This window comes from Macaca fascicularis, chromosome Y (genome assembly GCF_037993035.2).
Source record: "Macaca fascicularis isolate 582-1 chromosome Y, T2T-MFA8v1.1".
In the NCBI taxonomy this organism is placed as follows: Eukaryota; Metazoa; Chordata; class Mammalia; order Primates; family Cercopithecidae; genus Macaca; species Macaca fascicularis.
Window position 1 is genome coordinate 4874548 of NC_132903.1, and position 23172 is coordinate 4897719.

Sequence of the window (23172 nt, forward strand, 5' to 3'; positions counted from 1 at the left end):
ATGACTCCGTCACCAACATGGGCAAGCTGTGTCCAGGCCTTCCCAGAGAGTACCTCCAGCCAACCAGGCGGGTGATGGAGGTGCGTACCTGTCCATGCCACCAAGCGCCTCCCTTTCCTCAACTGTCAGGCTAAGGGACTCCTCTTCGCTGTCGCGGCTCGCTTTTCCTGCCGCCATTTTCTTTGCCTCATCACCTAAGGCAACAGCGGCGGCACTGAGCGACACTCCGCAGGAATTCATGGAAATGCAACAAATTTCCAAGTCCACGTCGATACCCAACCTTAATCGAGTAATTGAAAAGACGCCTTCAATGGCTGCTTGACACTGTGACGCCAATTTTATCGCTTCCTCAGCGGCTGCAAGGAAAAAAACCTAAGGCAAAGCCGAAAGCAGCCGAAGCACGGGCAGCGGAACTCGGCTACCTGGATCACATCTCGGAAACTACAGGGAAGGCAGAAGCTTGTAGTGCTGGAGAGCACAGCAGAATTTCTTAAAATTACAAACTTTGCCAGCACCAGCACAAAGTTGTAATTGTGTCATGGGCGAACCCCACGCAGCAGCCACGACCTCCCCGCTTCCAACCAGTCAGTTGTAGCCAATCTAGGGGACTCATTCATCTCACGTGATCTTTGTTGACTTACGTCAGGCATGGCTCCACTGTACTCTCTGGCTGCTGGGACCCCGCCCTTCCAGTTCGCCAAGGACCTGGGAACGTGACAGAGGGTGATTCTGATTCTGACTGCCGGTTGGTTGATGGCCATGTCTATCGAGAAAAAGGTAGTCTCTGGGATGGAGTAACCTGTAGGTTGTGCTAGTTAAATGCATTAGGTTTAGAGAATGGAGTGCCGGTGCCGGGTCTTTTTGCAGTTGCGATACACTTGAAGGGGTAAGAGAGCGATGGGAAGAGCGGCGTCTGGGATCTCCGACGGGGCGCAAGTAGGAAAGAGAAAACACCATGGGCTTTAGGAGAATCCGGAATGAGGCTCCCACTGTCACAAGCCTTGCGAATGAGAGACCTTGCAGGGCATGGCAGGGAAGCTGCGCAGGCCCTAAACCTTCACCCTCAGACGACTCAAGACTTTTGGACCCAAGGCCTTGTCACCTATAGGCTGGTTCTTTGCCCATTTCCTCTCCACTGACCAAGTGTGAAGAGAAAGCGTAATACCTTACTACCTCAGTCGGTAAGCCAGGTTCTAGGGAATCAACGTCGCACCTGTATTTATTAATTCATGATATTATCTAAGCAACAAATGGTGACCCCCGCAAAAAACAGTTACTACACAAATCCAAAATGTTTATTTCTATTGCGATAATTCCGTGAGGTCTCAGTAAGACTAGGAACTGCTGTGTACAGGAATTAAGAGAACAATAATTAAGACCTTCACACTTTTAAGATGCAGCAACTGATAGAAAAGAAAAAAAAAACATTTTTTGACTCTCAATTGTAACTAAAATTAGAAATAATAAGTTAAAACAATTTATTTCTGAACCCCAAATATCATAGAGGTCTTAATTTGAAAAGTTTATTTTGCAAGACTTACTTCCCCATGATACATTTGCCCAAGGTGGTTGGGGCACAGCTTGCTTTTGTACCTTTTAGGGAGACATCATTGGTTCAGTCAGGTAAGAGTGACAACTCAAGTAGGGGCTTCCAGGTTAGAAGTAGGTAAGAGACAGATCGGGTGCGGTGGCTCACGCCTGTAATCCCAGCACTTTGGGAGGCCAAGGCAGGCTGATGACCTAAGGTCGAGAGTTTCAGACCATCCTGACCAACATGGAAAACCCCGTGTCTAGTAAAAATACAAAATTAACTGGTCGTGGTGGCGCATGCCTGTAATCTCAGCTACTCAGGAGGCTGAGGCAGGAGAATCGCTGGAACCCAAGAGGCAGAGATTGGGGTGAGCCGAGATGGCACAATTGCATTCCAGCCTGGGCAACAAGAGCAAAACTCCGTCTCAAAAAAAAAAAAAAAAAAAAAGTAGATAAGAGACAAAAGATTGCATGCTTTTGAGTCCTCGATCAGCCTTCTACTGAATACAGAATTTAGTCTGGCTAGTGACTCTGTATTTTTACATACATAAATAATAAGGCAGAGAAAGCAATCAGATAATTCAGTTGTCTCTTGTGCGCATCAGAAGAATAACTTTCTGTTGTGTCTGTCGTTTGTCCCCAAGGAATTTCCTTGTGGGCACGTTGTGAGGAACGTATGTAGCTTCTTATCTTTGTATCTATCTTATTTAGGAATAAAATGGGAGACAAGTTTAGTGACATAGCTCCCAGCTTGACTTTTCCCTTACTTAGTGATTTTGGGGTCCCAAGATTAATTTTTCTTTCTCATATGATATGGCCTAAGTATATTGCGGAATTGTGTATATTTTTCTATGTAAAGAATCTATAAAAAGTCTCATATATGTTAAACACCTCTGTCAATTACTATTTTCAAAAAGACAAATTGCATAATATTCCATAAAACAAATATTTTACTGCTTATCCGTCCAGTTATTAGGTATTATGAAAATGTTAATCATTAATGGGCATTAGGAGAAATGTTCCTTTATAAGTGAAGATATTGTATCTTTTTTTAAGTAATAAATTTGCCTCCTCCAAAAATGGATATTATGTATTTAAACTTTGATATTTAAATGAGAGGACAATATAGAACTTCCTGACAATAAACTATAACATTAGTGAGAGTTTTGGGAATCCCAACTGATTTTGCTCAGTAACACATGTTTTCATTGTTATTTTGAAACTAATTCTGATTCTATAAGTTAGAGTCTATCATGTTCTCTCCTCATTCCATTTCAGTTGAATCACTACACAGCTGAGAATATTTTCAGTAGCTGCACTATTGAAAATATTATATTAATTGTCATAAGTATATTATTAAGTATATTAATTGTCATAGTAGTGGTCATCGCACCAAGAACTTTTTGATGATATGCATACATTTGCAGAAGCACATTCAAATCATGTGGAATATGGCGTCTTCCAGGAATAAGGCCTACCTGTCTCACTTGAGGCAGGTAATTATTATAAAGTGATAAAGCACATAGAGGTGGGACAGAAATTGCAGTAAAGAAAGAATTTGAACTCTGGGTCTGTACAGGCTGTATCCTTGGAAAAGTTAGATAATCTCTAACCCAACATTGTATTTCAAACGAAATAGCTACCTCCATCCTCATACCTTCATATGCATTTGGCAGATTATAAATCAGACAGGATATAACCTTAAGGCCTTACATTATTTGTAATTTTTTGGATCTTACCTAGTTTATAAAATGTAACTACAAAATATACAAAAATGTATATACTGATAAAAGACTTATTATTTGTACCCTTTCTAGTTTATAATTTGTCACATGTATGTGAAATGGGTATAAAGCATCCAGATTTAGGTTATTCCCTCAAGAGACTAATGACTTTATATTATTTTTTCCAAAAAAAAAAAATAGTATAACAACACATGGAAGGTAGAGTGGTATAGCAAAAGAAGAAATACCAAAAATAAACATTAATTTTTGGAAAATTAGAGGATATAACTATTTAACCTGATATATGTGAATGCATGTAGCTTATTTTTTAAGTTTATTTATTATACTTTAAGTTCTGGGATACATGCACAGAACGTGCAGGTTTGTTACATAGGTATACATGTGCCATGGTAGTTTGCTGCACCAATCACCCCATCATCTAGGTTTTAAGCCCCTCATATATTAGGTATTTGTTCTAGTGTTCTCCTTTCCCTTGAGCCCCACCCCTGACAGGTCCGGGTGTGTGATGTTCCCCTCCCTGTGTCTGTGTGTTCTCACTCTTCAGTTCCCAATTATGAGTAAGAATATGAGGTGTTTGGTTTTCTGTTCCTGTGTTAGTTTGCTGAGAATCATGGCTTCCAGCTTCATTCATGTCCCTGCAAAGGACCTGAACTCAATTCTTTTTTCGTGGCTGCATAATATTCCATGGTTATATATGCCACATTTTCTTTATCCAGTCTATCATTGATGGGTATTTGGGTTGGTTCCAAGTCTTTGCTGTTGTAAATGGTGCCGCAGTACACATACATGTGTATGTGTCTTTATAGTAGAATAATTTATAATCCTTTGGGTATATACCCAGTAATGGGATTGCTGGGTCAGATGGTATTTTTAGTTCTAGATCCCTGAGGAATTGCCACACTGTCTTCCACAATGGTTGAAATAATTTACACTTCTACCAACAGCATAAAAGCATTCCTGTTTCTCCACATAATTGCAAGCATCTGTTGTTTCCTGACTTTTTAATGATCACCATTATAACTGGCATGAGATGGCATCTCATTGTGGTTTTGATTTCCATTTCTCTAATGAACGTGAAGTTGAGATTTTTTTCATGTGTTTATTGCCCACATAAATGTCTTCTTTTGAGAAGTGTCTGTTCATATCTTGCACACACTTTTTGATGGGGCTGTTTGTTTTTTTCTTATAAATTTGTTGAAGTTCCTCATAGATTCTGGATATTAGCCCTCTGTCAGATGGATAGATTGCAATATTTTTCTCCCATTCTGTAGGTTGCCTGTCCAGTCTGATGATAGTTTCTTTTACAGTACAGAAGCTTTTTAGTTTAATTAGATCCGATTTGTCAATTTTTGTTTTGGTTTCCATATCTTTTGCTGTTTTAGTCATGAAGTCTTTGCCCATGCCTATGTCCTGAATGGTATTGCCTAGGTTTTCTTCTAGGGTTTTTATGATTTTTAGGCCTTATGTTTAAGTATTTAATCCATTTTGAGTTATTTTTTGTATAAGGCATAAGGAAGGGGTCCAGCTTCAGTTTTCTGCATATGGCTAGCCAGTTTTCCCAGCACCATTAATAAACAGAAAATCCTTTCCCCGTCGTTTCTTTCTGTCAGGTTTGTCAAAGATCAGATGGTTGTAGATGTGTAGTGTTATTTCTGAGGCCTCTGATCTGTTCTATTGGTCTGTATATCTGTTTTGGTATCAGTACCATGCTGTGTTTTTACTGTAGCCTTGTAGTATAGTTTGAAGTCAGACAGCATGATGCTTCCAGCTTTGTTCTTTTTGCTTAGGATTGTCTTGGGTATGTGGTCTCTTTTTTGGTTCCATATGAAATTTGAAGTAGTTTTTTCTAGTTCTGTGAAGAAAGTCAGTGGTAGCTTCATGGGAATAGCATTGACTCTATAAACTACTTTGAGCATTATGGTTATTTTCATGATATTGGTTCTTTCTATCCATTAGAATGGAATGTTTTCCCATTTGTTTGTGTTCTTTCTTATTTCCTTGAGCAGTGGTTTATAGTTCTCCTTGAAGAGGCCCTTAACGTCTCTGTAAGTTTATTGCTAGGTATTTTATTTTCTTTGTAGCAGCTGTGACAGGGAGTTCACACATGATTTGGCTCTCTGTCTATTATTGGTATACAGGAAGGCTTGTGATTTTTGCACATTGATTTTGTATCCTGATACTTTGCCAAAGTTGCTTATGAGCTTAAGCAGTTTCTGGACTGAGACAATGGAGTTTTTTAAATATACAATTATGTCATCTGCAAACAAAGACAATTTGACCTTCTGTCTTCCTATTTGAATACCCTTTATATTTCTTTATCTTGCCTGATTTCACCGGCCAGAACTTCCAATACTATGTTGAATATGAGTGGTGAAAGAGGGCAATCTTGTCTTTGAGGGAATGCTTCCAGCTCTTTCCTATTCAGTATGATATTGGCTCTGGGTTTGAACAAAGACACAATATACCAGAATCTCTTGAACACAGCTAAAGCAATGTTTAGAGGGAAATTTATAGCACTAAATGCCCACATTAGAAAGTGGGAAAGATTAAAATTGACACCCTAATATCACATTTTAAAGAACTTGAGAAATAAGAGCAAACAAATTCAAAAGAAGGTAGAAGATAAGAAATAGATAAGAACAGAACTGAAGGAGATAGACACACACAAAAAACCATTCAAAAAATCAGTGAATCCAGGAGCTGTTTTGTTGAAAAGATTAACCAAATAGATAGACTGCTAGATAGACTAATAAAGAAGAAAAGAGAGAAGAATCATATAGACACAATAAAATAGGATAAGGGGATATCACCACTGTTCCCACAGAAATACGAACTACCATCAGAGAATACTATAAACACCTCTACGTGAATAAACTAGAAAACCTAGAAGAATTGGATAAATTCCTGGACAAATAAACCTCCCAAGACTAAACCAGGAAGAAGTTGAATCCCTGAATAGACCAGTAACAATGAGAAAAACTACATGATTAGCTCAATAGACACCGAAAAGGCTTTTGATCAAATTCAACACTCCTTCATGCTAAAAACACTCAAAAAACTAGATATTGAGGGAATATGTTTCAAAATAATAAGAGCTGTTTATGACAAACCCAGAGCCAATATCATACTGAATAGGAAAGAGCTGGAAGCATTCCCTCAAAGACAAGATTGCCCTCTTTCACCACTCATATTCAACATAGTATTGGAAGTTCTGGCCGGTGAAATCAGGCAAGATAAAGAAATATAAAGGGTATTCAAATAGGAAGACAGAAGGTCAAATTGTCTTTGTTTGCAGATGACATAATTGTATATTTAAAAAACTCCATTGTCTCAGTCCAGAAACTGCTTAAGCTCATAAGCAACTTTGGCAAAGTATCAGGATACAAAATCAATGTGCAAAAATCACAAGCCTTCCTGTATACCAATAATAGACAGAGAGCCAAATCATGTGTGAACTCCCTGTCACAGCTGCTACAAAGAAAATAAAATACCTAGCAATAAACTTACAGAGACGTTAAGGGCCTCTTCAAGGAGAACTATAAACCACTGCTCAAGGAAATAAGAAAGAACACAAACAAATGGGAAAACATTCCATTCTAATGGATAGAAAGAACCAATATCATGAAAATAACCATAATGCTCAAAGTAGTTTATAGAGTCAATGCTATTCCCATGAAGCTACCACTGACTTTCTTCACAGAACTAGAAAAAACTACTTCAAATTTCATATGGAACCAAAAAAGAGACCACATACCCAAGACAATCCTAAGCAAAAAGAACAAAGCTGGAAGCATCATGCTGTCTGACTTCAAACTATACTACAAGGCTACAGTAAAAACACAGCATGGTACTGATACCAAAACAGATATACAGACCAATAGAACAGATCAGAGGCCTCAGAAATAACACTACACATCTACAACCATCTGATCTTTGACAAACCTGACAGAAAGAAACGACGGGGAAAGGATTTTCTGTTTATTAATGGTGCTGGGAAAACTGGCTAGCCATATGCAGAAAACTGAAGCTGGACCCCTTCCTTATGCCTTATACAAAAAATAACTCAAAATGGATTAAATACTTAAACATAAGGCCTAAAAATCATAAAAACCCTAGAAGAAAACCTAGGCAATACCATTCAGGACATAGGCATGGGCAAAGACTTCATGACTAAAACAGCAAAAGATATGGAAACCAAAACAAAAATTGACAAATCGGATCTAATTAAACTAAAAAGCTTCTGCACTGCAAAAGAAAATATCATTAGAGTGAACAGGCAAACTATAGAATGGGAGAAAATGTTTGGAATCTATCCATCTGACTGAAGTCTAAATCCAGAATCTCCGAGGAACATAAAGAAATTTAGAATGGAAAGACCAAACAACCCCATGAAAAAGTGGACAAAGCATCTGAACAGACACTTCTCAAAAGAAGACATTTATGTCACCAAAAAAATATGAAAACAGTTTATCATCACTGGTCATTAGAGACGTGCAAATCAAAACCACAGTGAAGTACCATCTCACGCCAGTTCAAATGGCGATTGTTAAAAGTCAGGAAATAGGTCAGGTGCGGTGGCTCATGCTTGTAATCCCAGCACTTTGGGAGGATGAGACTGGTGAATCATGAGGTCAAGAGATCAAGATCATCCTGGCCAACACGATGAAACGCCGTCTCTACTAAGAATATAAAAATTAGCTCGGCGTGGTGGCACATGCCTATAGTCCCAGCTGCTCTGGAGGCTGAGGCAGGAGAATCGCTTGAACCCAGGAGGTGGAGGTTGCGGTGAGCCATGATTGTGCCATTGCACTCTGGCCTGGCAACAGAGTGAGACTCTGTGTCAAAAAAAAAAAAAAAAGAAAAAAGAAAAAAGGAAACAACAGATGCTGGAGAGGATGTGGAGAAATAGGAAAGCTTTTACACTGTTGATGGGAGGGTAAATTAGTTCAGTCATTGTGGAACACAGTGTGGCAATTCTTCAGGGATTTAGAACTCGAAATACCATGTAACCCAGCAATTCCATTATTGGATGTATACCCAAAGGATTATAAATCATTCTGCTCTAAAGACATGTATGGTGGCAGTGTTCACAACAACAAAGACTTGGAACCAACCCAAATGCCCATCAGTGATAGACTGGATAAAAAAATGTGGCACATATACACCATGGAATACTATGCAGCCATAAAAAAGATGAGTTTATGCTCTTAGCAGGGATGTGGATGAAGCTGGAAACCATCACTCTCAGCAAACTAACACAAGACCAGAAAACCAAACACTGCATGTTCTCACTCTGAAGTGGGAACTGAACTATGAGAACACATGGACACAGGGAGGAGAACATGAAACACAGAGCCTATGAGTGGGTGGGACACAAGGGAAGGGATAGCATTAGGAAAAATACCTAAATGCATGTGCATGCAGGGCTTAAAACCTAGATGACGGATTGATGGGTGCAGCAAACCACCATGGAATATGCATACCTATGTAACCAGCCTGCATGTTCTGCACATGTGTCCCAAAACTTAAAGTAGAATAATAATAATAATAAAAAATGTTGAACATGTACACCATGGAATACTATGCAGTCATTAAAAAAGAATGAGATTTATTTCAGAACAAAGATGCGGCTGGAGGCCACTATTCTCAGCAAACTAATGCAGGGGCAGAAAACCAAGTACTGCATGTTCTTTCCCACTTATGAGAAGGATTTAAATGATGAGAACTTATGAACAAAAAAGGGAACAACAGACACTGGGTTCTAATTGAGTGTGGACAGTGGGAGGATGGAAAGGAGCAGAAAAGATAACAGCTGGGTACTAGGCTTAATTCGTGCATGATGAAATAATTTGTACAAGAAATCCTTGTGACATGAGTTTACCTATGTAACATTCACTTGTATCCTGGAGCCTAAAGTAAAAGTTAAAAAAAATGAACAAAGTAAATTAAGACATTTTAGTAATGGGATATTTTATATGCAATGCCAAAAGAAATTAACAGTAAGAACCTGCAAACTCTCCAGGTGATTTTAACTATAAAAACAGTGGAGAACAATTGCTCTATGGCAGTATTTCCCAAACTTGCCCCCAAATAAGAACCATCTGACATGGTTGTTAAATGTATTTATTGCAGGCCTCTTCCTAGATTTAATAAGCCAATTTTCCAGAAAAAGAGCCTAAAAATGTAGATATTTAATAATTATCCAAAGCGATACTTTAAATGAGGAAAGTTTAGGCAATGCTATTAATATTTTCTTCTCACCCTCTCCATGTTAAAAGCAATTAGCTGAAGTATAAACCACTAACAAAAGCATTATTCAGTTAAATTCAGCCAACAATATTTTTAGTGTACACCTTAAACATTACCCTTGAAAGTCACTTTTAATGTGTGATTTTGAACCTAGAAATCACTGAGAAACTTAAAATAATAAACGTAGAGTAGTTGGTTGCTATACAGATATTATTATTGGGTATTCTCTCAGACTACTTAACTTTCATGTAGTTTTGTAAGAAACACTTTATTAATTTGGGCTGGTTCCTGAAGTTCGCATAAGTCGGCTGGCCTGGTGTCATATCAGATCTATCTCAGAGGCCTGAGAAGAACTAGCTTTTCTTTATCGTGCCCAAGATAGAGGCATTTTAAGCCTCCCCAAAATCGTTTCTTAATGTATCTCAAGAAGGAAAATGTATTCAAGACAGATTTTAAGTGGATACCTTTGAGTGCAAACCAAAAAGTGGTTATGGAAATTATAATGAACAAGTAAAATTGACTAAAGGATGCATACTCAAATACCTACCCTTTCTCTTTTGGTAAAAAGGAGGAAGGCATAGTGAGTATTAAATTGTTTATATAGCTTTATTAAATTTCCTGTTTTTAGCACCATAGTCATTTTACTTATCACTAGTCAGAGAAACAGATTAGTAACTTTACTATGAGCCCTTTGAAGGGAGGCATTTTGTCCTAGTGTATTGAGTTGTATGTAGTTTTTAAATGTTGAGTATTTAGCATAATTCCTAGAGCATAATAAATGAGCAAAATTATTTTTTGAATTAGATACCAATATTGATTGCTTGCCTGAACCTCATTGTTAAAACATACAATATTAATACATGTAAAAGAATGTTTAAAAAATAATTTGTGCTCAATTAGGCTCACACTAAAAATAAACTGTAGTAATAATTTTAAAAATTCTGACAAAAAAGAAAATGATGTTTTCCTCTGAAGTTACAAAAATGAAAGGGTTGAAAAGAGAACCTTTATTTATAGCTTTCTATTATTAATTATTTAATTGTTTTAACCGTGTGCATGTACTAATTTTATTATAGAAAAATGAAAGTTTTTAAGGTCAGTTAAAATGAACATGATTAACGTTATTAAAATTATATAATCACACAGAGATTCTGAAGGGATCTTTTCCCAACCTCATCTCAGAATATTCCCCAATTTTCCTTCAGTTTTATCTCCTAGTGATAGTTGTTAAAATGCCCACAATTCTCCATGTTTTTCATTGAGAGGTGAGATGAAAAAAATTCCTATTTTTAAATGTGAATTGACTAACTTGCTTTGATCAATGGGAGGTTAGCAAATGTGTGGCAAACCATGGCTTGAGAAATATTTGTGTTCACTTGGTTCACTTGTCACTTGTCTCATTTGTTGGGTAATAAAGGACAGGGGATGCACTTGCTGTCATGTATCAGTCAACCACCAGACACACAAGCCATCTAGTCAGTTACTGTCCATCTAAATTCCAAGTGACTGCAAACAAATGAGCACTTCTAGCTGAGGTCAGCTGAGCTCAGACACAGCTATCAGTAATTATCATAGAATTGTGAACCAAATAATTGTCTTGTATAGTAACTAAGTTTGGAATGATTTGTTATCTCTAGCTTGTAACTAAAATACTGTTCAGTTATGGAGTTCTCTACACTAGTCAAAAGGATTCACACAGTTTGTGCAACAGTGTATGTACATATCAATTCTTATTTACATAAATTTTCTACATAAATTATGCTATTCATTATCACATTATAGCCAAAATGCCATCTGTCTTTTGAAATTGTCTTTTTCTCCATTCCCAGGTTGTTAACAGTTTTGTTTTTTTTTTCTTCTAACCTTTATTTTCAGTTCAGGGTTACATGTGCAAGTTTGTTATATAGGTAAACTTGTAACAGGGAGGTTTGTTACACAGATAATTTCATTACCCAGGTACTAAGTCTAGTATCCAATAGTTAATCTTTTCTGTTTCTCGCTTCTCTCCCATTCTCCGTCCTCAAGTAGGCCCCAGTGTCTGTTGTTTACTTCTTTATAAGTTCTCATCATTTAACTCATCTTTTTAAGTTTTGAGGGAGAACACACCATATTGGATTTTCTGTTCCTGCATCAGTTTGCTAGGAATAACGGCCTCCAGCTTTAAGGCATGTTCTTTGCATTTCCTTGCAAAAGACATGATCTCATTCTTTTTATGGCTGCATAGTATTCCATGGTGAACATGTACCATATTTTCTTTATTCAATCTGTCATTGATGGGCATTTAGTTTGATCTCATGTCTTTGTATTGTGAATAGTGCTACAGCGAACATATGCATGTATCTTTATGATAGAACGTTTATATTGCTTCAGGCACATACTCAGTAATGGAATTCCTGAGTCAAATGGTAGTTCTCTTTTTAGCTTTTTGAGGAATTTCCAGTACCTGAAGGAATCAACACTGAAGTCTGAGACAGCAAAGATGGCCTGACCCTCCCTCTGGGAGCTCTGTCCCAGGGAGATTTGAAATCTCTGTTGGCTGGAAAATACCAGCAAAAGTGGCTGGAGACCCTATTTGGGAGGTCTTGCCCAGTGAGAGAAATGGGATTGGAGACCTGCTTAAAACAGCAGTGCGCTGGCCCTGTTTTTATAGACTAGCTGTGTTGTGCTGGAGGTTTACTTTAGCCCCCAGTCACCTTGAATTCTCCAAAGTCTGAAGGCTAGAATGGTTAGGTCACCCAAACTGTAAAGATGGCAGCCCACAATTCCCAGGGAGCTGTGTCCCAGGGAGGTGTGAAACCTTTCTTGGGGGCCAGGTGCAGTGGCTCATGCCTGTAATCCCAGCATTCTAGGAGGCTGAAGCAGTTACATTGCTTGAGATCAGGACTTTGAGACCAGCCTGGGCAACAAAATAAGATTCCATCTCTAGAAAAAATACAAAAATTAGCCAGGCATGGGGCATATACCTGTGGTCCCAGCTACTTGGGGAGGCTGAGCGGGGAGGATAGTTTGAGCCTGGGAGGTGGAGGGTGCAGTGAGCCAAGCACATCACTGCGTTCTAGCCTGGGCAACAGAGCCAGACGCTGTCTCAAAAAAAAAAAAAAAAAAAAATAGGAAAGAAGGAAAAAACAAAAGAAACCTCTGTGAGCTGGAAAATACCAATGGTGGTGACTAGAGACACCTGCTGGGAGATAAGGAAGGAAAGAAGGAGGAGAGAAAGACAGAGGGGGAGGAAGGGAGAGGTGGTGGGAGGGAAAAGAAAGGAAACTTCTGTCAGCTGGAAAATACCAATGACAGTGCCTAGAGATGCCCACTGGGAGATTCCGTCTAGTGAAGAAAAATGGGATGCAGGATCCATGTGAATAAGCAGTCTGACGATGTCTCCATAGAGTTGCCAGCCTACACTGGGGAACCATTACTTGCCTCAGACTTATTGGAGCCCTAAGGCAACAGTGACTGAGGCTGTGAATACAGCAAAAATGGTGGCCCATTCCTCCCATGGAAAGCTCTGTATCAGGGACATATAATGCTGCTGCCAGTGGTTGGCGGGGATTTTAAGCCAGTGGGTCTTATGCTGTTGAGGTGCCATGGAAGTAGGTCCTGCAGACTTTTGCTGATCAAGCCCTTGGATTCAGCCCCTTTCCTAGGGGTATATATGGACTCTAACTCCTGCTTTGCCAGAGTTGCATATGCTTTTGTTGGGAAGTCTACAAAGTCGTGGTATGTAAGGATTTTGTGTCTCTCCATGTGTCTGAGTGGCTGCCCTGCCGAGACTCCACATGGTTCTGTGTGTCTGGCCCTGGTGGAGTGGGTTCATGAGAAGATCTCCTGACCTAACTGTTATGATTCATTGCAGAAGTGTGGGTTCTCAGTATTATTCACTTGTCGCTTCACTGGGCATGGGAGGTTTCCCTGGCTCTGTATCATTCCCAGCTGGGGGCCATCATCCTGCCTTGCTTTTTCTCCATTCTCTATAGGCTGAGTTGTTTCCTTATTATTCCCAATGCAAGTACCTGAATGTTTCACTTGAATAGTTTATTCCTCCTTGCTAAAAGCTTTTTGTATTAAGAATGTCAGTGGCTAATTTTAATTCCACTAAAATATTTTTTATGGTTGGACACAACAGAAACCAGTAAGACTGAAGTACCTTCATGGAAATATTTTATTCATTTTTCTTATCTGATACTATTACTTGAACCCATCTCTACTTCTTTTACTTTGATTCTTACATAACACTTTTAAATTGCTAATTTAATTTTTAAGTAATTTTTAATTCCATAATCACACAGTTGACTTTCTGAAGGTAAACTCTTGTTAAGAACTGAATTGTATCCCAAAGTTTAAATGTTGAAGTCCCAACCCATAACATGACTCTATTTGAAGGCAGAGAGACTTAAGAAGTAATTAGAGTTAAATGAAGTCATAGTTGAGTCCCTACTACAATATAATTTGGTGTCCTTCAAGAAAAAGAAAGGACAGCAGTTACCTATAGTCAAGAAGTAAAGACCAGATAAGGGCACAGAAAGATGAAACCATCTGCAGGTCAAGGAGAAAGGCCACAGTAGAAACAGAACCTGCTGGCACCTTGATCTCTAACTTTCATCCTCCAGATTTGTGAGTGGCTTATCTTCTAAGCCACTATGGAATTTTCTTATGACAGCTGTAAAAAACTAATACAACATTATTCCTTATCTGACTTTGAGGATCTTTTTAATAATGTCAATTAGCTGCTGATATAACTTCTTTTGAACTATATATCCAAATCTTTTCTCACATTTAAAGTAAATCTTTTATTGTTTATATTATTTCTTAATACAGTCTAGATACAAGAGTTCTTGATCAGATACATGATTTTATTATTTATTTATTTATTTTGAGATGGAGTCTCTGTTGCCCAGGCTGGAGTGCAGTGGTGCCATCTCGGTTCACTGCAAGCTCTGCCTCCTGGGTTCATACCATTCTGCTGCCTCAGCCTCCCAAGTAGCTAGGACTACAGGTGCCTACCACCACGCCCAGCTAATTTTTTGTGTGTGTGGTTTTTTTTTTTTTTTTTTAAGTAGAGACAGGGTTTCACCATGTTAGCCAGGATGGTCTCCATCTCCTGACCTCATGATCCACCCACCTCAGCCTCCCAAAGTGCTGGTATTACAGACATGAGCCACCATGCCCGGCCATGATTTTTAAATATTTACTCTAAGTCTTGGCTACTGTTTTATTTTTTTAATAGTGGCTTTGAAGGGCAAACATTTTTAATTAAAAAATCTTTAAATTGTTTAATTTTTAAACAAAATTATATAATTTTAATTTTGACAAAGTGTAACGTATCAATGTTTTTTGGAGTAGAATTTGGGGGTTATACCTTAGAACTCTTTAAAATCTTGAAAACTTTTTTCTATGTTTTTGCCTAAAGGTTTTAAAGATTTGTGATCCATTTTAAGGTGTGTGTGTGTGTTGTGAAGTGAAGGTCTAGATTTTGCATGTGGATATCCAATTTTCTAAGTAATATTTGTTAAAAAGACAGTCTGTTTACATTGATTTTCTTTGCACCATTTAAAAAAAGTGTCCTTAAATGAAACTCATTTCTGAAATTTCAATTTTATTCTATAGATCTACATATCTATTTATGTTACTTGGGGTTTAATCTAAGAAGCAGAAACAGGGAATTTGCTTAGACATTTATGATAGCTGGTTAAACAGTCACTGCAAGTCTTTTCAGTGTGGGAGTCTGAAATTTACAGGATGGTGGTCAGAAAGAGAAGATAATCAACTACTTGAACTTTGTAACTGTGAGTGGATACTCACAGTCATGAATTGATAACCCACAAAGGTGAAGTTAAACTTGTATCTGTTCCTTTTGTCTCTGATGATACGGGAATGCTGTTAAATATAGGACCATTTGTCACAGGGCTAATCACACAAACACCTGGCTCAGGAATCAGAGAAAACTGAAGAAAGATACTGGAGGAGCAGGGACATTTTCAGTGCCAGATGCTGCTTAATGCCAACATTAATCAGCAGATAGCAATGGCATGTAATCTACAAAATAGTCGATCCCTCTCACATCAGACTTCCAACTCTCAGTGGATTACTCCCTTGTAGTCTATGCTAACTGGAAAAAATACAAGAAAAAACTACTGGGATATGTTGTTAAATGTAGCCAGAGTGACACAGAATAGTCCACCCTATTTGTAAATTGGTATGCATGTAAAATATCTTTAACTTCCTCTCTTTAACTCCAAATAAATAAGGCATTATACCTTTTCCTGTTTCCACAAAAGAGTGTATAAGTCCTCTTTGGTATCTATCTTTTCCTTTGATTTGTTTAACTCAACTAAACTAACTTAACAAATAGAGAGATATAAAGTTAACTATTACTAGTATGTTATGCAAGATAATAAGGAGAGGAAAGATGCCATGGCAATGTCAGGAAACTACCCTATATGTTATAAAAAGGGGAGGAACCCTCCATTCTAGGAATCTCTCTTTTTCTTTTTTTTTTTTTTTTGAGACAGAGTTTCTCTTTTGTTGCCCAGGCTGGAGTGCAATGGTGCCTGATCTCAGCTCACAGCAACCTCCGCCTCACGGGTTCAAATGATTCTCCTACCTCAGCCTCCTGAGTAGCTGGGATTATAGGCATGTGCCACCACCCTGGCTAATTTTGTATTTTTAGTAGAGACAGGTCTTATTCACGTTGGTCAGGTTGGTCTTGAACTCCCAACCTCAGGTAATCTGCCTGCCTCGGCCTCCCAGAGTGCTGGGATTACAGGTGTAAGCCACTGCGCCTGGCCCAGTTCCAGGAATTACTCACCACTTTTCCAGAAAACTCATGAATAATCCACCTCTTGTTTAGCATATAATCAGGAAATAACTATAAGTATACTAAATCAGGCAGTCCATGCCACTGCTCTGCCTATGGAGTAGCCATTATTTTGTTCCCATATTTTCCTAGTAGACTTGCTTTCACTTAACTCTGTGCACTCGCCCTGAATTCTTTCTTACATGAGGTTCAAAAACCCTGTATCGGGGTCTAAATAAAGACCACTTTCTGGTAAAAGTTGTAAGGATTGTTGGTTTGCTTTTGGAGTTTTGAGTTTTGTTGGGGTGGGGTACGATGGAATCATGCTGTGTTGCCAAGGCTGACTTTGAACTACTGGACTCAAAATATCCTCCTAATTCAGCCTTCTGAGTAGCTGGGATTACAGATGTGAGCTACCATCCCTGCTTATTTGTAAGTTTTTATGTTGATCTTCATTAATATTATCCTCAATACAGAAAATTTGTGGAGAAGACTGGATAAATTATTATTTACTTTAGAGCAAATAACAACGGTATGCTTCTCTGAATAACAATTTGAGTTATATACTCTAATGCATTACTTTGGGGTAATTCTATGAGAGTCAGGCATAGATGCCAAGGAAAATCAATCTGGGTGCTTATATTTATATCATTCTCTTCCCTTCCTGAAAGAAGAGTGAAAGATATTGCTCTTTGTATAGAATTCTTACTTCATTTTTAACTTTTTTTGAATGTGGAGAGAGATCTTCACAGGAAATTTAAGCTCATTTTGTCAAGCTTTACAATACAAGTATGTGTCCGTGGTTATGGATCTCATCTCTCTTTGGAATGTTACTTAACTTCTGAAGTTAAGTAAATGTTAATATATCTGGAATTATTTTAATTAAAAATCTTCACTTTTATTATTGATTTTTTTCCCAATAAGATTAAGGCTGATATTGCCCTATTTGACAGATAAAGAAGCTGAGACCCCAAAATGGTTAGGTGCCTTACCCAAGGTCTCATACTAATTAGATACCGTATGGCCACTTCTTCTTTGAATATGGTGTCATTTCCCTTAAAGTCAAACTAGAAGTGCCTAGTTCTGGGAAGAAGTTACTGGGATGATGGCTATTTGTCTAATCTCAGGTTACCCTTAAAAGACCCAAGAAATTAGGCCGGGCGCGGTGGCTCAAGCCTGTAATCCCAGCACTTTGGGAGGCCGAGACGGGCGGATCACGAGGTCAGGAGATCGAGACCATCCTGGCTGTCACTGTGAAACCCCGTCTCTACTAAAAACTACAAAAAACTAGCCGGGCGAGGTGGCAGGCGCCTGTAGTCCCAGCTACTCGGGAGGCTGAGGCAGGAGAATGGCGTGAACCCGGGAGGCGGAGCTTGCAGTGAGCTGAGATCCGGCCACTGCACTCCAGCCTGGGTGGCAGAGCGAGACTCCGTCTCAAAAAAAAAAAAAAAAAAAAAAGACCCAAGAAATTGTTCCTACAAATACAACAATTTTCCTCACTCTAGGCATAGTTCAATCTGTGGGTCCTCCTCTGACACTCTTCAAAAACCAGAAATACCAGGAACTGAAGCAGGTAATGCATCAAAGACAGACTTTTCTGTAATCCATGATTTCTGTCTTAGAATGATTATTTTCTACAACTGACTGCTTCCTGGAAAGGTGGTGTGGAAATATCCCCAGGTAACTTTCTATTTTACACCTTCTATGTCCTTGACCTCCTTCCTCATACCTCTGCTTGATCCACTGTTCCACTCACATGGCCTACTGTGTAGATCAATTTAGAAGGTAACTTTCCTTCCTTCCTTCCTTCCTTCCTTCCTTCCTTCCTTCCTTCCTTCCTTCCTTCTTTCCTTCCTTCCTTCTTTCCTTCTTTCTTTTTTTTCCTGGAAACCATCATTCTCAGAAAACTATCACAAGAACAGAAAACCAAACACCACATGTTCTCACTCATAGGTGGGAATTGTACAATGAGAACACTGGGACACAGGAAGGGGAACATCACACACTGGGGCCTGTTGTGGGGTGGGGGAAGGGAGGAGGGATAGCATTAGGAGATATACCTAATGTAAATGATGAGTTAATGGGTGCAGCTCACCAGTTAATGGGTGCAGGTATATCATTTACATTAGGTAAATGATGAGTTACATATGCACATGTATACATATGTAAAAAACCTGCACATTGTGCACATGTACCCTAGAACTTAAAGTATAATAAAAAAGGAAAAGAAGGACATATATCAAGATGCAGGGCCATTTGGGGTTCCACTGAGGGACAAATGTTGGAAAGCATGCCATGGAGACTCAGATGGTTGCATTTCCAAGTGGGATGTCAGCTGGGCAGAACTGCTCTCAAACCACAGCTAGAAGAAGAAGCTGAAACTGAACTTCAGGTTTAATTAAGAATCTGTATGGGACCACTGTTGGCAACCTGACCCAGTGGCATCAGCAGGCAGGATTGCTTCCAGACCACAGCTGAGAGGAGCTGGAGCTTAGAATCAGGCCTCCTTTAGGAACTGCTGCAGGTTGGAGATCAGCAGTCCTGTCCTGGTTTTACAAATATTTATGTCTTCCAGCAGTTACATGAGCCATTGGGATTGCTCCCAGGCTGCATGTGAGAGGGATTGGAGTTGAATTTTGGGGCCCCTTCAGGGTGTGCTGAGGGAATGGAGGTTGTCATGGTTGCCCTCGTAGTTCAGACTGGCTCTGAGGTTCTAGAAGTTCTTTGCATGGGTGTGGTTACTCATAGGCTTCAGCAGAGGGACAGAGTCAAGACAGTACCCCTTCAGTATTTGCTATGGATAGGAGGCCAGCAAGCCCACCCCAGTGGTTAACACAAGTGAGTGTCTCAGCAGTCTCCTGTGCCTTAGCAATAGTTCACTGAGTACAGCAAGAAAGCCTGAGCTTAGACAGCATTCCTTCAGGATCTTCGTGGGAGATGGAAGACAGCATGTTTGTCCCAGTAGCTCAGATGGATGCATCTCTTATCAGTTCTCTGCACATGTGGGATAAATGCTGGAATGCAGTGAGAGGGGCTTGAAATAAGAGAAAACCCTTTCAGGGACTGCTGTGGGATACAGACAAGCAAATCTGTCCTGGTGCCACAGATGGCCAAGCCTTTCTCTTGGTCTTTGTGTGAGCAGTACTAAGCTGGGACCATAGCTGACAGGGGCTGGAGCCAATTTATAGAATAATTTTGGGTCCATTGATGTGGCCAATGTTGGTAGGCAGATGGCTCTACTGTAAGTAATCTCTAATGAACTCTTAGACAGATGATTCTGATTATAGGCTCAAGGGCAAATACAGCTCTAGACAATACCCTTGGGAAAATAGGCCATTTTGGGGCTTGAACCCAGAAGTACAATCGACAGGTGCTGAATAACAATCAGCACTCTGAGAACAACTCTTTTGTAACTTTGAGTATACTAAGGTTCCATAATCTACATAAATCCCAAGGCTCCTTATCTGTTGGTATGTGCCAAATTCTTGTTGTAGGGGATATAGTAGGGTGGCCTCCTGTTCTTCTACAATGCTAATGTTCCTCTGTTTCTTTATTTTTAATCTTTGACATTCTCACAGTTGAAAATGACATCACATGGTTGCTCTGATTTATAGTTGATTGATTACTATTGTAGTTAATTTTTTTTTATATATTTACTTACACATCTATAATTTTTTAATTGATTGTTTCAGTGTTTATCCTATTCTTATATTGAATTGATTTGGTTATAATGACACTGAAAAACTCTATATAAAATTGGAAATTATATGAATAATTATTAGGGATTGGCTAAATAAATTATGGCAGTTTATAAATCACATTATATTCTCATTAAATGACAGTATAGGTACATAATTTTGGAAGGGAAAATACGTTGATAACAATGTTAATGGTAAGGGAGCAGACAAATTATTCCATGCAAACGGAAACCAAAAGCAAGCAGGAGTAGTTATTGTTGTATCAATGAAACAGACTTTAAGGCAACAGCAGTTTAAAAAATACAAAGAAGGTTATTAGAATAATAAAGAGACTGATTGAACAAAAGATATAGGTATCCTAAATATATGTGTGACAAGCTTCAGAGCTCCCAGATTCATAAAACAATTACTTTTAGACTTAAGAGATAGCAACGCAATAATAATGGGGAACCTCAACATACCACTAACAGCACTAGACAGATTATCAAGGAAGAAAGACAAAAAGGACACATATAACATAAACTGAACTCTAGAGTAAATGGACCTAACAGATATTTACAGAACATTCTAACCCCCATACCAGGGAATATACATTCTTCTCATCAGGATGTGAAACATTTTCTAAGATAGACCATACCATATGCCACAAAAAGTCTCAATAAAACTTTAAAATATTGAAACTTTATCATATATAGTCTTAGGCATAACAGAAGGACACTAGAAATCAGTTTCAAGAGAAATTTTCAAAACTATGCAAATACATGGAAATTAAACAATCTGCTCCTGAGTATGTTTGGGTAAACAATGAAATCAAGATAGAAATTAATTCTTTTTATTTTTTATTTTATTATTTTTTATTATACTTTAAGTTCTAGAGTACATGTGCACAACATGCAGGTTTGTTACATACATATGCATGTGCCATGTTGGTGTGCTGCATCCATTAACTAGTCATTTACATTAGGTATTTCTCTTAATGCTATTGCTCCCCACTCCTCCCACCCCACAACAAGCCCTGGTGTGTGATGTTCCCCACCCTGAGTCCAAGTATTCTCATTGTTCAGTTCCCACCTATGAGTGAGAACATGTGGTGTTTGGCTTTCTGTCCTTGCAATAGTTTGCTCAGAATGATGGTTTTCATCTTCATCCTGCAAAGGACATGAATTCATCCTTTTATATGACTTCATAGTATTCCATGGTGGATATGTGCCACATTTTCTTAATCTAGTCTATCACTGATGGACATTTGGGTTGGTTCCAAGTCTTTGCTATTGTGAATAGTGCCACAGTAAACATATGTGTGCATGTGTCTTTATAGTAGCATGATTTATAATCCTGCGCACTCTTTTGCTATGCAGAAGCCCTTTAGTTTAATTAGATCCCATTTCTCAATTTTGTCTTTTGTTGCCATTGCTTTTCGTGTTTTAGTCATGAAGTCCTTGCCCATGTCTATGTCCTGAATGGTATTGCCTAGGTTTTCTTCTAGAGTTTTTATGGTTTTAGGCCTAACATTTAAGTCTTTAGTCCATCATGAATTAATTTTTGTATAAGGTGTAAGGAAGGTATACAGTTTCAGCTTTCCACATACAGGTAACCAGTTTTCCCAGAGCCATTTATTAAATAGGGAATCCTTTCCCCATTTCTTCTTTTTGTCAGGTTTGTCCAAGATCAGATGGTCGAAGATGTGTGGTGTTATTTCTGGGGCCTCTGTTCTGTTCCATTGGTCCATCTCTGTGTCTTGGTAGCAGTACCAAGCTGTTTTGGTTACTGTAGCGTTGTACTGTAGTTTGAAGTCAGGTAGCATGATGCCTCCAGCTTTGTTCTTTTGGCTTAGGATTGTCTTGCCAATGCGGGGTCTCTTTTGGTTCCATATGAACTTTAGAGTAGTTTTTTCCAATTCTATGAAGAAAGTCATTAGTGGCTTGATGGGGATGGAATTGAATCTATAAATTACCTTGGGCAGTATGGCCATTTTCATGGTTTTGATTCTTTCTATCCATGAGCGTGGAATGCATGTTCTCCCATTTCTTTGTGTCCCGTTTTATTTCGTTGAGCAGTGGTTTGTAGTTCTCCTTGAAGAGGTCCTTCACATCCCTTGTAAGTTGGATTCCTAGGTATTTTATTCTCTTTGAAGCAATTGTGAATGGGAATTCACTCATGATTTGGCTCTCTGTTTATCTGTTATTTGTGTATAGGAATGCTTGTGATTTTTGCACATTGATTTTGTATCCTGAGACTTTACTGAAGTTGTTTATCAGCTTAAGGAGATTTGGGGCTGAGACAATGGGATTTTCTAAATACATAATCATGTCATCTGCAAACAGGGACAATTTGACTTCCTCTTTCCCTAATTGAATACCCTTTATTTCTTTCTCCTGACTGATTACTCTGGCCAGAACTTCCAACACTATGTTGAATAGGAGTGGTGAGAGAGGGCATCCCTGTCTTTTGCCAGTTTTCAGAGGGAATGCTTCCAGTTTTTGCCCATTCAGTATGACGTTGGATGTGGGTTTGTCATAAGTAGCTCTTATTATTTTGAGATATGTCCCACCAATACCTGGTTTATTGAGAGTTTTTAGCATGAAGGGCTGTTGAATTTTGTTGAAGATCTTTTCTGCATTATTGAGATAATCATGTGGTTTTTGTCTTTTGTTCTGTTTATGTGATGGATTATGTTTATTGATTTGCATATGTTGAACCAGCCTTGCGTCCCAGGGATGAAGCCAACTTGAGCATGGTGGTTAAGTTTTTTGATGTGCTGCTGGATTCAGTTTGCCAGTGTTTTGTTGAGGAATTTTGCATCAATGTTCATCAGGGATATTGGTCTAAAATTCTCTTTTTTTGTTGTGTCTCTCTCAGGCTTTGTTATCATGATGATGCTGGCTTCTTAAAATGAGTTAGGGAGGATTCCCTCTCTTTCTATTGACTGGAATAGTTTTAGAAGGAACGGTACCATCTCCTCTTTGTACCTCTAGTAGAATTCTTCTGTGAATCCAGCTGGTCCTGGACTTTTTTTGGTTGGTAGGCTACTAATTATTGCCTCAATTTCAGAGCCTGTTATTGGTCTATTCAGTGATTCAACTTCTTACTGTTTTAGTCTTGGGAGGTTTAGTCTTGGGAGGGTGTATATGTCCGGGAATTTATCCATTTCTTCTAG

General features: G+C 38.7%; 1 protein-coding gene and 1 long non-coding RNA gene across 38 annotated transcripts in view; one reads left to right on the forward strand and one right to left on the reverse strand.

The window, feature by feature from the left end:
* Positions 1-1976, reverse strand: part of LOC141406934 (histone demethylase UTY) — a 212305-nt gene extending 210329 nt beyond the window's left edge. For all 37 annotated transcript variants that reach the window (XM_074030498.1, XM_074030508.1, XM_074030502.1 and 34 more), the window contains exon 1: positions 89-1976. In XM_074030498.1, the coding sequence (XP_073886599.1) occupies positions 89-240 (152 nt within the window). In that variant the 5' untranslated portion in view covers positions 241-1976. The remainder of the gene's footprint in view (positions 1-88) is intronic.
* Positions 692-23172, forward strand: part of LOC141409516 (uncharacterized) — a 57603-nt gene continuing 35122 nt past the window's right edge. The window contains exon 1 of the long non-coding RNA XR_012430488.1: positions 692-777. This is a non-coding gene — a long non-coding RNA (uncharacterized lncRNA). The remainder of the gene's footprint in view (positions 778-23172) is intronic.